Raw genomic sequence first — 17,872 nt, forward strand, 5'->3', positions numbered from 1 at the left:
TTAGATTCTGACCGGAGCAATGAATGTATTGATTTTATAATGATATGTGTTATTTATTTTTTATTTTTATTTGTAGTCCAGTCAAATTAGACGAAAAAAGGGGTTCAGCTCGGAAAAATTTCCACCTAGCTGAATTTTGGTACACATCTTTATTACATCGTTGTAAACAATGTGTAAAATGTCGACCTCGATATCATGTACGCGTTAAAGGTTATTCTAGGTCAAAGGTCGAGGAATTGGCCTTTTATTTAATATCTCTATTTTTTATTGGTCGTAACAAAAAAAAGTTATAAGTACAAATTGTAGAAGAGGTAATTATCTACAAAAATGGTCTTCTGACATTTTCACGTCAAGTTCATAGTTTTTCCGTTATAAGGCCAACAAAGTGTACACTTTTAATGAAATATGATTTTTTTCGCTAAAAACAAGTAGCCTTTGCGTTCATATCTCGTTTTATACTGTTTGTAAAATAAAAAGTCTCAAACAAAAATTTTAGAAGACAAAATTATCTACAAAATGGTTATATATATATATCCAATCGTTATACAAATTGTAATGTTTACCATACAAAATTACATTAATATATAATATTGTATTATATTATAATAACGATAATAAGAATGCATTCGTTTCCACACCACTATTGAGGTAGAAGCATGGTGCGTTTTTAGTTTCTGAGTGGAACGATGAATGTATTGATTTTACAATGATGTGTGTTTTTTTTTTTTAAATTTTTAAATTTTTAAAATATTTTTTTTGTGTCTGTCATCACATTTTAGGACAGTAAAAGTGCTTGGATTTTCATCGACAGTACCTTTTCTAATAGGAAAGTGAATCTAGTTAGGGGGTCAAAAGTAAAAATTTCCCAGTAGTTTTCAAAAGCGCCGTGAAAAACAAAAGACAAATTTAGGAAAAACGGGAATTTTTACACAAAATCGGTTTTCGAGAAAATCGATTTTGGTTTTTGGTACAACTCTAAAACAAATGACCGTAGGTGCATAAAATTTTGACTGAATGTTTATATTAGCATTTTCTATACACCATAACATTTTCCAAATATTTTGATTTATTTTGAGCTGTTTACGGACATATTCAGTTTACATATTATTTAGTTTTTTTTTCTATAAATATCAATAAAATTTTATATGTTGGTTAAAAAAGCTTGAAAATTTAATAGAAGGTTCCTATTATATTGTTTCAAAGGCAGATGAAAAAAATTAAAAATCCATAGTCACAATTTTTTTTATAAGCATCTAAAGTTCAAATATTGACAAAATACGTAAAAATGACGAAAATTTGCTAATTATTTTTAGTTAGAAATTCATGAAAAAATTTCTTTTTAAATCTAAGACTTGAAAATGTAATTCGAGATTTCTCATAAGTTTGTCTACCTTTTTAAAAAAAAAATGTCTACAAGCAAGTCAAATTAAATTTTTATGAGCGTTTGAAATTCATACTTTTACAAGATTTGATATTCACTCAATTTCTCACGTAACGATTTTCATATTTTGTTGTAATTAAAAAACGAATGACTGTAGATACTTGAAAATTTCACTGAATGTTTATATTAGTATTTTCTATATACGATAAAATTTTGAAAATAATTTGACTCTTTTTGAGCTGTTTACGGATATTGTCAGTTTTCAATTTGTTTAGTTTTTTTTTCTATAAATATCAATAAAGTTTTATCTGTTGGGCTAAAAAGTGTAAAAATATATACAAGGCTCCTGATATATTATTACAATAGCAGTTGAAAAATATTAAAATTACATAGGCACAATTTTTTTTTATAAGCATTTTAAGTTCAAATGTTGACCAAATTTATCAAAAGCTCAACAATTTGCAAATTATTTTGTAGTTAAAAATTTATAAAATGTTCAACTTTTATATCTAAGGATTGAAAATTAAAACAAGATTCCACGTAAATATTTGATTCTGTTGCTAAAAATTCTAAGAAATACATAAGCACAGTTTATTTTTATAGTCATTTTAAGTTCAAATTTGGACGAAATTACATATTAAAAAACCTGGAGTAACTATTTTAGTTCTTTTGTTGTGATTGTATAATATTATTTGTGGGTACTTGAAACTTCTAAAGTATGCTATTATATATCTTTGATAGTACCACGATTTGTTGTTGATGTATAACGCGTTACCTAATGGATATTGTGATATGATTAATTTGAAAATTATTAATAATACTATAGGTAAGTATACCTATAATATGTATGTCTAATATCTAGACTGACATACCGCCTCCGCTCAGAATCGTTTTTCTTATACAGTGATATTTTATCATTGATTTCAAATTTAATACTATCCATTATACAGTTACCCACTTGTAACCTACCGTATAGCAGAGCGACATCCACTTACCCACCTTTTTTAATTTTAATTTTAATTTTTTGTGTCTGTCATCACCTTTTAGGACAGTAAAAGTGCTTCGATTTTCTCCAACAGTATATTTTCTGATAAAAAAATGAATCTAGTTGACTTTGAGTGGTCAAAAGTAAAATTGTTCCAGTATTTTTTAAAAGCTACGTGAAAAACAAAAGAAAAATAAAATTATGGAAAAACAGGAATTTTGAGAAAATTGATTTTGGTTTTTGGTGCAACTCTTAAACAAATGACCGTAGGTAAACATCATTTTTTTTAGTTTTTTTTTCTATAAATATCAATAAAATGTTATTTGTTGGTTAAAAAGCTGAAAAATTAATAGAAGGTTCCTACTATATTGTTTCAATGGCAGATAAAAAAATGAAAAATCCATAGTCACATTTTTTTTTTATAAGCATCTTAAGTTCAAATATTGACAAAATACCTAAAAATGACGAAAATTTGCAAATTATTTTGAGTTAGAAATTCATTTAAAATTTTCTTTTTAAATCTAAGATTTGAAAATTTAATACAACATTCCTCATAAGTTTGTTAACCTTTTTCAAAAAAAAAATTTCTACAAGCAAGTCAAATGAAATTTTTATGAGCATTTGAAATTCATATTATCACAACATTTAATATTCACTCGATTTCTCCTGCAACGATTTTCTTATTTTATTGTAATTAAAAACGAATGACTGTAGATTTTTAAAAATTTATCTGAATGTTAATATTTTCATTTTTTATACACCATAAAATGTTGAAAATATTCTGACTCTTTTTGAGCTGTTTACGGACATTCTCAGTTTTCAATTTTTTTTAGTTTTTTTTTCTATAAATATCAATACAATTTTGTTTGTTGGGTAAAAACGCGTGAGTGCAAGGCTCCTGATATATTGATACAATAACAGTTGAAAAATAATTAAAAATACATAGGCACAATTTTTTTTTATAAGCATTTGACGTTCAAATTTTGACAAAATGTATGAAATTTAAAATTGAATAATTATTTTTTAGTTAAAAATTTATAAAATGTTCAACTTTTATATCTAAAGATTGACAATTTAAACAAGATTCTACGTAAGTAGTTAATTCTGTTACAAAAAAATCATAAAAATACACAAGCACAGTTTATTTTGATACTCATTTTAAGTTCAAATTTGGATGAAATTACATATTAAAAAACCTAGAATAACTATTTTAGTTATTTTGTTGTGATTGTATAATATTATTCGTGGGTACTTGAAACTTCTAAAGTATACTATTTTATATCTATGATAGTACCACGGTTTGTTGTTGATGTATAACGCGTTATAAGTACCTAATGAATATTGTGATATGATTAATTTGGAATTTATTATAGGTAAATTTTTTTTTAATACCATAGATATAACTATATAATACATCTTATACCTAGATTCAGTCTCTGCTCAGAATCGTTTTTCTTATACAATGATATTCTATCATTGAATTCAAATTTAATACCATACATTATACAGTGACCCACTTGTAACCTACTATACAGCAGAGCGACATCCACTTACCCACCTTTTTTTATAGTTATTTTGTGTTCAAATGTTGACAAAATAACAAAGAATAGGTAACGATTTTAGTTATTTTGTTGTAATTTTATAATATTAATTCAATTTACTGGCTACCGTATTAACAATAAATAATAACAATATAAATATAATATAAAATATTAATATATCCACACTGACAAACCGTCTCCGCCCAGAATCTTTTTTCGTATTGAATTCAAATTTAATATACCACCCATTATACAGTGAAACCCACTTGTGACCTACTCCTACAGCAGAGTGACATCCACTTACCCACCTTTTTAACTTTTAAGCATTTGGTATACAGACATAATACGCATATAATAATTACGCTGCTCTGACCGTGATTACTTCACGAAATGGATCTAAATATATATTATACTTTAAACTATATTGTTAAGCTGAGGTATCATATTTTTCCGATTGTCATAACTCAAGTATTAAAATCACACTTTGGTAAATCAGGTACCTATGCTAATATACCTACTTCAGACGTAGGTATTGTCAATATTTACCTACCAATTAACTATTTTATGATACCAGCTACCTAAATAAATATCTTATATGGATGATATTATATCGAGGCGCCTATTAAAACCACAAGACAATAGAGAAAACAAATTATTGATAATAATCATTTTATACTAAATGCAATCGAAAGTCACTGAAAGTCAAGGCTGGGCATTAACGAGTTAAAAATTAAAATTAAGTTAATTAACTCGTTACTTGTTTTTTCAAATTAACTTTTAACTTAATAAGTTACTTTTTTTCAAGATTAACGTGTTAACTTAAAGTTAATTTTATTCCAAAAATATCTAAATTAAGTTAATTTTCGTCCGAAGAATAACGCAAATTTTTAATGTGTTTTTACTATGACGTATCATTTTAAATTTACCCAGTAATTTTCTTGGACGTAAAGAAAAACTATCTAATAAACCATATAATATGACTGGAATTTTTTTTTTGCAAATTAGCAAATTTTAACTTTACACTAAGTTAAGTTACTTTTTTTTCAAAGTTAACTTTTAACTTAACGAGTTAACGAAAAAAAATACGAGTAACTTTTAACTTAACTTAACTTAATTATTTTAAAATAACTTAACTTAACAAGTTAAAAAAAATCGTTAACTTGCCCAGCTTTGCTGAAAGTTATAAGTTATAATTATATCATTATCATCGTGAGGTGACAGCTATAATACAGACTCTGTCCAATGTCCATGTTTAAATGTTTAAGTCCCTATAGGTAATGTTATTGTATTACTATACTTACCACTGCGGATTGTCTCTATAGTCAAGGTCTCTATCTTTTTTTATCATCTCTCAGCTACGTGCCAGTGGCCCTCATTAATTTCCCCGGAGCACGTGATACAACGACGGGTTTAGAAGTACCTACCTACCTGTTGAAGCGGCAATACAACGATTAGGCAATGCAGGTAATTGATTGGTACCTACATTGAGATGATGATATTACCTAATTGTTAAGACTTCAGATATTATTCCTTCAATTTATCGTTGAACTCTTATATCTATAGACTTAGAGCTTAGAGTACCTATTTAGTTAATTTGTTCCATATGCGACCACATATAAATTATTACTTTTATTTCAGTTATTTTTATATTATTTTATCTGTTTTTGTTAGGTTTTACTACACTAATTTAATTTTTATCTGATATGTTTTATTTATATAATTTGTAAAAGGATATATATCCGTTGATAAACAACATAAATAAATAAATAAATAAATATGTGTTGTACATAGTACACACTTTCCTATACGATCATTGCGATAACGCAAACTTAGAGTGTTTTATTTTGAATTCATCACACCATTTAACTCGATAAAAACAGTCAGCAGAAAATAATACTCATAGTATTAATGTACCTATACTATTATTAAATAAGGATGTGAATAGTCAATACAAGACGTATGCAACATGTTTATTATTCATAAATGTTCATTAATTTCATAGGAGTTTTAAGTTCCAAACATATTATACCCCTGAACTAGAAATTACCATACCAAATAAAAGCTAAAATGTCTTTTTTCTCTGTAGTATTTGTGTTTCACGTGTAGGAGTTAGAGATCTATCAAGTAGGTACTATAATGCTCAGTGCTCACATTAAGAGATTTTATTTTATCAATACAATAATAAATAAATCCGTCAAGTATAGGTAATCCCTTAAATGTATACATTATAGGTGTCAAGTATACCTCGTCATTGTGTATTGAATGTGTTAAATTTGATTTCAATTAAAAATCATTGAATCATATATGATGAAGAACGATTCTGAGTGAAGAAAGTCTACATTTTTTGTAACCCAGGTTACTTTAAAATTATTTTAAAAACAATTAGAATTTTAACAAATAATATTCGTATTAGACTGATGCGTTAGCAGAGCGATGAATATATATTTATTTTACAATGATGTGTGTTTTTTTTTAATTTTGTGTCTAATGACTTTTTAGTTTTCTAGAAGAAAAATGCTTCGATCATAAATGTTAAGGGAAGTTTCTGTTGAAAAATTAGATGTAGTTTGTACTTTGGTGGGTCAAAAGAAAACATTTCTAAGTACTTTTAATAAACATGGGGGGGATACCAACATATGTTTAAAATTACCATTCAAATAACTGTTTGGTAATCATATTGTTTTTAATTTAAACTTAACAGAATTACAGTGATATACAGAATAACGAGGTGATGGGCTGGTACTGGGAATTTTTAACTTCGACTCCCCAAAGTAAAAACTAAATACAATTTATCACCAGTAACTACTCTTAAAGTTAAAAATCAAAGCATTTTTTTATACGATAATTATCAAGACTATTCTTTTTGAAGACACTATTCAGATACAAAAATAAATAAACACTAATTCACATAAACATAAAAACTTCCAATTAATAAATATCAGTCACACGTTCATGGTCACCACGGATAATATTATGTACAACATCGATTTCTCAAGTAGCGATTTTCTTATTTTGTATTTTTACTCTAAACCCAAAATTGAGCAATTTATACTCAGACTGCGTAAACACGTTTCGTCTATATCGTACGTGTGTCAGACGGAGACAACACATGCAGGTGTGACGTCCTATTAAATCATATATATATATTAATAAATATATGTATTAATCACATATTAATAATAATAATAATAATTATAATTATAGATCACCAACTACACCTAGTATAATACGATAGATCACCTTATACACCTAAAAAGAGGCATAGTAGATCACCTGCTACATGAATGTCAATAAAAATTTATTTATTGGGTAAAAATGAGTGAACATATAATACAATAGGCTTCTGATATATTGTTACAATAGCAGTTCAAAAACATTAAAATTACTAAGGCACAATTTTTTTTTTTTATAAGAATTTAAAGTTCGAATTTTGACAACATTTATCAAATTTAAAATTTAATAATTATTTTATAGCTAAAAATGTATAAAATGTTCAACTTTTATATCTAAGGATTGAAAACTTAATACAAGGTTCCACGTAAATAGTTTATATTATATAAATTACTTTATGCACAATAATATCATAAAATATATCATAGGCTGACTGATCGTCTTCACTCATAATGGTTTCTCTTATACAATGATATTATATCATTTATTTATTTATTTTAAACGGGCAAAGTTTAGTAACAGTTTTAAATCAAAAAAAAATAAATTATAAAATTATAAAAAATAATTATTTAATTCAAATTTAACACCATCCATTACAGTGACCCACTTGTAAGTTGTAACGTACTGTACAGAAAAGTGACATCCACTTGCCCCCTTTTTTTAATATAAATCCAATCAAAGTTAAATATTCATTTAGGTATTCTCTTCGGTCACGCGTACTGACACACACGGATTTTTCGACCATTGTAATTACATATTATCTTGTCAATATGTTTTATTTAATATTACAAATAAAAATCATAATAATATATTTATTGTGATTTCACTAATCAGTGTTTGTTATAATACCACACGTCCACACTTTAATTATATTTAGAGTAACCACTTTGGTTATAACTACCTACTATGCTCTCGATCACACTTAAACACATGGTATGTGATATGTCCCAACCAGGTATTATTATCTACCAGCATGGCAGTCGACAAGTCTAGTATATCACATGAAAATACGAATAAAAATTATTACGTCTGCAACGTTTGTCAACGCGAGGATTTGACACAACGTAAGAAGGTCCACTGGGTCGCCTGTGAAGTATTCATTTCAATCACTTTAGGTGTTGAAGTAATTTGGTTTTCTTATACCTACTAATTGTTACCAAAAACAATGTACATTGGTACTTACTTATATTATCATCTACCTACATAACTAATGATATTATTGTAGCTTATAATTTTACTAAAAACTAACGCACTTCGTATTAGTATTCCGATATACCGTAGACTGTTGTGAATGTAGGTTAGTATCTAGCTACAATAGCTTTTGAAAATATTTATTTCGTTGTGTATAGTTTTGTATTGTGTTATTCTTGTGCTTCTAATAATTCATTAAATACACGTTACATATACGTGTTGAGCACCTATACATTACATTTTTTTAGTAGATAATGGTATTGTCGTATTTTTTTTATTTTCTCATCCATAACTGTAGACATTGCACACGTGCTGTTATTTAAATACTAATCTATGCAGCTATGTAGACATATTGTAATACTATTGTTCAATAATATAGTTTATTCACCTTTTACGTAGGCACATATTATAATATATTATAATTTATATTTTTCAGATGAACTGATGTCTAGGGTTGAAAATAATTTCGATTTTATAATTATTCATAACAGAATATATTAACAATATATTATATAGAGGTTAGTTGTATTATGCATATTGTATTATATACCTAATTTATTGTGTTATGTACAATATAATATGTCTTCAGTGCTCAGCAAAAAGTATTCATATTCATTTGTGAATGGTCTTAGGTACCACCAGCATACACAGAGAATCGTAGATAAAGAAATATCGTATACATAAAAGGATGTAAAGACTCCCTCCAAGTAATATAGTTTGATTATTCAAATGAATAGATAAGTCAATATCTCTTCAACTCTTCGTTAATCCATTCATTCTGTGTGCAGACAGTAGACTGCACGCTTCAGGAAAACCCTTTCTGTCTATGTCATATAATATAATTTTTATAATCAACTTAAAATGTTTATCGCAGCCGCAACTATTACTATTTTTATAATTTTTTGTTTTTTAGATATTATTACATCGCCCAAATATCCATCAGGTAAGATTATTATTTAATTTATTAAATTAGGGAAATTATATAAATAAGAAAATAGTGATAGGAACTAGGTGTGGTAGGTACCACACGAAGCACTTTAATAGCCAATAGGTAGGTAAGTTAATTATCTACTACCAGTGGATAATTTGAAGATTGTATTGTGTTCTGTTAATTTTAGAATTTATTTTTCATTTTTTTCAAGTAGCTACCTGATAATATGTGGTAGGTATTAAAATATGTGGGTAAAATAGAGTCAGATGAATTTGATTAAAAGTAGTTTTGAAGAATATTCCAACAAATTAGTAACTGTTAATACGTAGAAAAGAACATCCAAGGACAACTGTGTTTGAAAAGTCTTGATTTTTAGATTCTGAGTGGAGCGATGAATGTATTGATTTTACAATGGTGTGTGCATTTTTTTTAATATTACATTTTTTTTTCTTTGTGTCTGTCATCACGGTTTAGGGTAGTACCTACCTAATTCGATGAGAAAGTGAATTTAGTTGTTGCATTCAGGAGGTCAAGTTTTAAAATTCTCAATAGTTTTCAAAGTGCCGGTTAAAACAACACAGAAATGAAGGAAAAACGAGAATATTCACGCAATATCGGTTTTTGAAAAAATTGATTTTGGTTTTTGGTGTAACGATTTTTATATTGTTGCGAATTATCGATTTAGTTGTATCATGGGTTTTAATTAGATTTTGAACATGATTTTCTTTTTTTTTCAATTTAAAATATACATTTTACATTTTTACGATTTTAATTTCGATTTCTAACTACGAGGAACCTGTTATAGTAGAATAAAAATACGATAAAGTTCGACGCTCTAAGTCACTGCAGCGTATATTATGTTACGTGCATTGATTTGTATATTAAGATATATTTTTCTCCTGTGATCTATGTATCCTATTGATGAGATTCGAACGGCAATATTATATGAATTAGTTATCTATTATTTGGGACGTGACTTTTTTTGTATGCTCTCGGAATTCCTACATTCGTAGCAATAGTACAAATATTTAATTCGCCCACCGAATGTAATTTACGTTAGTTGGCATTTATTATTTAGCCTATGGGTACTTATACTCTAGATCAGGGGTCACCAACTAATTTCTATGGGGGGTCCGTTTTGAAACTTTCCAAACTTTACGCGGTCCAAACAGTTTCAATGACTTTTACACACGTTAATAAATAGGTAGGTATATACATTTTTTAAATTTGTATTTATATTTATTTATTTATTCAAATCGTACTTTACATATATTAATAAGTAGGTATATACATTTTTTAATTTGTATTTATATTTATTTATTTATTTAAATTGAATTTGCAAAAAAAAAGATTATACTTGAAATATTTCATTTTTTTAATGTGAAAAATTACATTTTTTAGTTTTCACGAGCTTCCTAATATTTGGTGTGAAGTTATCTATCTAAACTCGGAACTCGTCTGTCGCGTCGCGGCGCATACGGATTACAGCGAACTATACACGCGTTCTACCATTGACCATGTATAATCAATGGTTCTACGTAGACAGACGCTCGACGTTACGATCTTATCTTATTATTTACTATCGGATTTAAACTAGATAAAAACTATTCCGTGGATAGGGCCCGTTTCACATGGACGCGTAATCAATGTAAAATGAAAACGCGCTCGCGGTCCGTAAAAAAGTGCTCGAGGTCCGCCAGTTGGTGACCCCTGCTCTAGATAAATAATTATGACTATGATCTAACGATAATTATATAATTGTATAATCTACGTTGACGTGCAATTATGATTATATTGTAATTTGTAGACTAAATACAGCTCTTAAAAATCCCTACATTCGTAGCATTCATAAATAATCGATGGCCAACCGAATGTTATTTAAGTTAATGTACACTTATTATTATACTTATAGGTATTCTAAATAAATAACTATGATTATGATTAATGATAATAATATAACTATATATTAATAATACTATAATTACTCTATAATACGATGATAGTCACAAAACAGAGAAAAAAATATTAATCGAACTTAACAATGACGAAATAATTAACTCCGTTGGAGAAAAGACTAAATGATTAAACAAAGTATTACTATACCTATAGGTAAATAAAACAAATTAAGTTAAAAGTTACGTCTAAAGCTAAATTAGTTTGTTTTTTGTAAGTTTGTGTGTTTACTTTAATTTTATTTGAGCATAATATTAAATATTATTAACATATTATATTATGTAAATAAATTTAAGATTATTCAATTTTGGTTTGAATACCTACCTATTACCTATTTTATATTTTAGATTTAAAGTCAGTTTTATTTGTAAAATACATACCTATGCATAATAGTTTTATATTTGATATTTAACAATATACATTTAAATACAAAAGACATTACATACATAAATAATATAAAATTTCTATTCAAGAGATGAAAATGTTGAATGGTCTGGAGGAAATTTATTTTCCTGGAATGAATTTTTTTCCCACTCTGCCCCTGTATAACACTGTCATTTATCATATTTCGTGTGACATATTAGTTATTTGTTATTATCTACACATATACATATATGTATATTATATATGCATTGGGTAAATATTTACGCACTCCTCTTACACACACGCAATACATGCAACACATAAATAATATTCAACACCTCTTTCACCAGATTTCTAGTAAAAACAACACAATCAATTATTAGCAGCGCCTGACAATACGTTATTTATACGTTAGTTATAATTCGCATACACTTCAAGACCCCTTTGTCACACTGCTCAAGATAAAATCATAAACACATCAATACGTAAACGTATTAATCGATTCATATCAGAAGAAGGGATCACACCAAAATCATCTTATATAAAGACCCTACAGAATTGACTCGCCAACAGTATTTTAGACAAGACGACCCGATGCACAACAACCACGCCAGTCAATACCACGATACACCTCCTCCACCGTTCAAATGAGTGTCCATCACCGTCCATTCAGACGTATAAAATGCAAAGGTGGTCATTAACTAGTTAAAAAGTTAATTTTTTTTAAACTTTTTAACTTAACTAGTTTAATTTACAGTTGAAAAAACTTATCTTTTCTCAGTTGATTTAAAAAAAAACCATCAAGTTAAAAAACATTTTGAAATTTTTCGTTTATACTTAAAGATTACTCTGTCAGTATGAAATAAAAATAATCCGATACAAAAACACAAACATTTCTGTTCTTTTTTTTGATAACATAATTTTTTGTATATTCACATTTTATTAAGTTGTAAATTATATATTATGTGAGTTGCAATTATAATTTTTTTTAAAAAATTAATCATTTTAAATTATAAATTGACAATTGTTATGTAATATAACTTATATTATTCAATTGCTATATGATATAAAAAAATATATTTTTTAAATTATTAATTTGAGATGAGTAGGTATAGTTTAAATTAGTAAATAATAGTAAAATAAAAGTAAAAGGGTATACAGTGTACATTATGATAAAAGTTCAATAAAATTAATTTTTATAATTTATAAATTAGAAACTGAAAAGACACATTCACTCTTAAGGTGATTTACATACTAATTAAAAAAAAAATTGACCAACTTTTTTTAAACTGAGTTTAGCTAATATTTTTTTCTATAATATTAACTTTTAACTTATCGAGTTAAACTTTTAATTTGTTGACTGTTAACTTTTAACTTATCGATCTTGTGTCCTCTTAACTTAACTTAACTTAACTTGAGTTAATTATTTCCATTAACTTACCCACCTTTGATAATATGTATATTGGGCCGTTTCGGTTTGGCCATCTAATTAATCATCCCATATTACCGAACAAATTTACCTTGTTTATTATTCATTTACTTATCTATTCACTCTTTTACAGTATAAAATTCTGTGACTATCATCGTACAATAGCAAAATTGTTATAATTAATATAAATTCATATCGCTGTTGTATAAATACCATACAATGAGCTCTAGAAAGAAGCGTTAGACATAATATAATATTTTATAAAGACGTACGAATCAAAATGCATATAATATATTGTCGCGGTGATATCGACCGTCGAACATTACCCCCACGGAACACAATTCACACGTAGAGTATAATATTACAACAAACAAGGTCAGTGAAATACATAGGTATCATTATAACATAGACAACGCAAATAACATTAAGTACGTACGACACAGTCGACCTCGTACTCTCAAACGAAATAGGATTTATAACTATTCAGTCACAACACACACACACTCATGTACCCATAGACTCGTCGGATACTACGTCATAGCGGGGGTCATTGAACCGTCATTCGTCCAAAGGACCCAAGCAATCGGTCTCACCAGCTGCCTATTGAAACGGGTCATCAACCCCGCATATTCATTGTATTTTACGTTATATCACATCCGATTTAATCTATTTTGCCAAAAGACTTCCACCATCCACTTTGCGTATTTTCACTCTACTACATTAGTCTTTACTATTTTAGCAAACACTCCGCCATAATATTGTTGTACCGTCGATTCGCTGCTGAACGTGATCATTTGACCATAAAAATGATAAAAATGCAATTGTCGAATAAAATTGTTGTATTAATTATACACCAACTATAGTCTGATATCTGACGACGAGCTGTTTTTGGGTTTTTTTTTTTTTTTTGTAAGCAGAGGTTTTAATACATTAATACCAACAATTTTGAAGAGGACTGATATTAAAATTGGGGTACAACTACCTACTGGCTACTGAGCCCCCCTTAATTGTGCCTATGATATTAGTGATGATATTTTATTTATTCGCATTCCCTTTCATAAATAATTACTCGTACAACATAGGTTTATGTTTATATAATATTAAACTAGCTGTAAATATTACCCGGTGTTATAGAACCGAAATGGGCAATCCATTTGTGTTGGATAGTATTAATTATAAAGACTTTGCAACTTTTTCTTTACATATAAGAAACCTTGTACTCATTCTAAATCAAAATAAAAGTTGAATATTTTATGAATTGTTAACTACAAAATAATTTGCAAATGTTCGCGATTTTGATGATTTGTGTCAAAATTTGAACTATAAATACTTATAAAAAAATCGTGCCTATTATGTATCTTTAGTAGGTATATAATATTTTTAATTTAATGTTTAATATATTTACATTGCTATTATAATAAAATAACAATCTACATATAATAGGAACGTTGTATTCTATTTTTAAGCCTTAAGACCCAGAGGAAAATGTTTATCAATATTTATAGAAAAAAACTAAAAAATGTCAGTCTATAAATACTTTAATTTAAACTCAAGACTTTTTTCATTATAAAATGTAAGGTTGTAATTCGACTTCGAGTAGTTGTTTGCCAATGATAAATAAATAAAAAGAAACAAAATAAAATAAATCCTTTTAGAGTAAAAATATAATAATATTTACGAACACAAATACTCTAAATATTATATTTTCATACATTACCCATTAGGTACTTTATTTTTCCATCAAACAATTTCAAAAGTTTAATCCCAACTCCCCCAAACCTAAAGGCCATAATAGGTACAGGGTGTGATATATATATACCTGACAAATTAAATTAATTTCGTTCAAATTTATTTTTAAAATTTTTTTTATGTATAATATACACCCGCTTGCACTTGCACTATAGTTTAACATTTTAGATTATGAGCGGAGCGATAAATGTATTGATTTTACAATGATGTGTGTTTTTTTTAAATTTTAGTTTCAAGTGGAACGATGAATGTATTGATTTTACAATTATATGTGTTTATTTTTATTTTTTACTTCAAATTCAACATAATTAATCTATATATCTATAATCTCTATCTATATATCTTATAAGTCTTTTTTTCTATGAATGTCAACCAAACATTATTTGTTGGGTAAAAAAGCTTGATATTTATATCTGAGGTTTGAAAATTTAAAACAGGAGTCTACGTAAATAGGTTATATATAAATCACTTTATTCGCAACAATAATATCATTAAACATACTTAATAATATCATAGGCTGACTGACCGTTTTCTCACAGAATCGTTGTATCAATACAATGGTATTATATCACTGAATTAAAATTTAACACCATCCATTTCTATGCCCACCTTTTTTATTTTTTTATACTGAAAATAAAATGTTTTTTAATCTAATATAATTACATGTATTTGAAAAATTAAAAATACCCAATTTATAAATCGGGGTTTTATAATAATGTCGATAGTTTAACATTTATTTAAGTCATGCTTAGTATATTATTTAAATTTTTTGAAACTTCATTATTTTTATTAAGTAAAATTAATACCAAAGATTTTGTTCAGAAAATTATTCTTTATTTTAAAGAAGCATTAGATGTTTCGCGCGTAGTGACCGTTTTATTACGGGTAATTGGATATCATTCTGCTGTACAGTAATGGTAGGTGTTAAAGTTCTTAATTATTTTACCAAATTAAGAACGGATGATTTTATTTATTTATTAATTATTTTACTATTATTCAGTTTTTCTTGTTATATTTTATTAGTTTACATTGATTATTAATAATAATAATATATAATAATTTATTATAGAACTGCACGTGTACCTGCTGGATATTTATTATGTAAAATTAATAAATTAGACAACGTTGCATACAATTTCATACCGAATCGTGTTTATTTTAAGATTCTGAGCGGAGCGAGGAAGCTATTGTTTTTACAATGGTGTTTATTTTTTTATTTTTTTCTTCTTTTTATATCCTGTATACAAAATTTCTTCCAGAAGGAGTGTTTCGATTTCAACATATAGTACCTTATCCTTTAGCAAATTGGATCAAGATGGTACTTTAGAGAGGTCATTTTTCGATTTTCTCAATAATTATTTAATGCCACGGGAAAAACCAACGGAAAATTACGAAAAAACGCTAAAAATGGGATTTTAATTTCTAACAAAATATAAAATATCCAGACTGACAAACCGTCTCCACTCAGAATCGTTTTTCTTATACAATGATATTTTATCATCGAATTCAAGTCTAATACAACCATTATAGAATGAGCCACTTGTAATCTACTGTACAGCAGAGCGACATCCACTTACCTGATATATTTTTTTCTTAAAGGTATTTTTAACCAATAAACAAACATACGCAATCGTGTTGCCAAAAAGAACAAACGTACGCAATCTTGTTCTGTCCATTTTTATTGCAATTATGCAATCAATTTTCAACGATTTTTAGTGCAATAACTTCCGAGCATTGAATATTTATACATGAAAGCTTTGGTCACATTAAAAATTGGTAGAAAAATATAATTCTTTATTTAAACTTTCACCGACAACTTGATATTCAGTTTTAACTGATCTATCTAAGTATGAACACGAATATTAATGTCGAAATTTATTCAACTTCTCGCGGTGTTATAGAAACTCAATAGCAGAAACCCACGAGAGTTAGGTATATTCGAATTCGTCTGTGTCGTATATAATATACCTTTTGTCCACAGATGTCTACATGGTTTTTGTAGTTTTGTAGTATAATATTATTAAGGTTTCACATTTCATCGCTATGACAAACATTATAATAGGTTATAATACGTTATAAGGTAATAAAAGGTTATAATTTATACAGTCGATAGAAATATGTTTTTGAACATCTCGAACATCCTAAATCATGCATTATGATTTATTCAATGGGTTCATTGATCGTGCTGCTATGTCGTTATGATAATATAATACAGTATTGTAAGTTTGGCGATACGATCGCTACATGCAGCTGGTACCACACTTATAACCAGGGCTAGTGAGTTCATGCTCTAAAAAATGCCTAAATAAGTATGCACTTATGCACTAAAAGCTGGAAAAATATGCATTGAAATATGCCTTTAAAAGTTCAGAAATATGCATTTATATGCACTAAAAATCATGTATCAAAAATATGTAGATTAAAAAATAAAAACACCATAAGTAAATTTTGGAATAACAAATAATGTCCATTCATATTATTAAAAGTTTATTAAAAGTTATATTTTATTATATAAATGTACCCAATTGTGTTTCTTAGTTGTATTATGTTGCACAACACTAAAGCGTTTTACACTCGCAACTTTTACGCCGCAAATCGCAATCCTTACAAAATAATATTTTATTGTCGGCTGAGAATATATTTTCACCAGACTCATTTACTAATTGTCTTATTTTACATGCCGATGACGGTTTTTCTTTCGGCATGATCGATAATTTCAAAACGAAGTTAAAAAATATATAAGATTTTCGAAATATTGTTAAACTGAACGAACGTTCGTACACATACGTCACAATAACGACTGAAATATAGTGTAGAATAAACCACTGTAAAAGTATCAAGAAGATAAGATAAGATTAAAGACTATTTTATATAACATGTTTTCTACCAATTGCTGAATGCGGGCTATACGTATCTATACGTTCGTATACGTTTGTACTCGCTTTATCTGCTCTATACGTTTTATTTGTTGTGAAAACTCTCATATATTTTATACTGTGTAAAAATATGAATTATTGCATTTTGATCAAATTTCGGTAAAAATATGCACAATAAAATAGAAAAACGCATAAATATGTCAAATAGTTAAAAAAAAAAAACCTCTAAATATGCAAAAATATGCATCATAAAATTTCACATACCTACTTAACTACAGTTCCTTGAAATGGATTTCTATATC

General features: G+C 27.3%; 1 protein-coding gene across 2 annotated transcripts in view; it reads left to right on the forward strand.

Moving 5' to 3' along the window:
• Positions 1-9,032: 9,032 nt before the first annotated feature.
• Positions 9,033-17,872, forward strand: part of LOC100160402 (methyl farnesoate epoxidase-like) — a 14,311-nt gene continuing 5,471 nt past the window's right edge. For both annotated transcript variants that reach the window (XM_029492153.1, XM_016809666.2), the window contains exon 1: positions 9,033-9,212. In XM_029492153.1, the coding sequence (XP_029348013.1) occupies positions 9,131-9,212 (82 nt within the window). In that variant the 5' untranslated portion in view covers positions 9,033-9,130. The remainder of the gene's footprint in view (positions 9,213-17,872) is intronic.

The sequence above is a fragment of the Acyrthosiphon pisum genome, chromosome X (assembly GCF_005508785.2).
Source record: "Acyrthosiphon pisum isolate AL4f chromosome X, pea_aphid_22Mar2018_4r6ur, whole genome shotgun sequence".
Classification (NCBI taxonomy): domain Eukaryota; kingdom Metazoa; phylum Arthropoda; class Insecta; order Hemiptera; family Aphididae; genus Acyrthosiphon; species Acyrthosiphon pisum.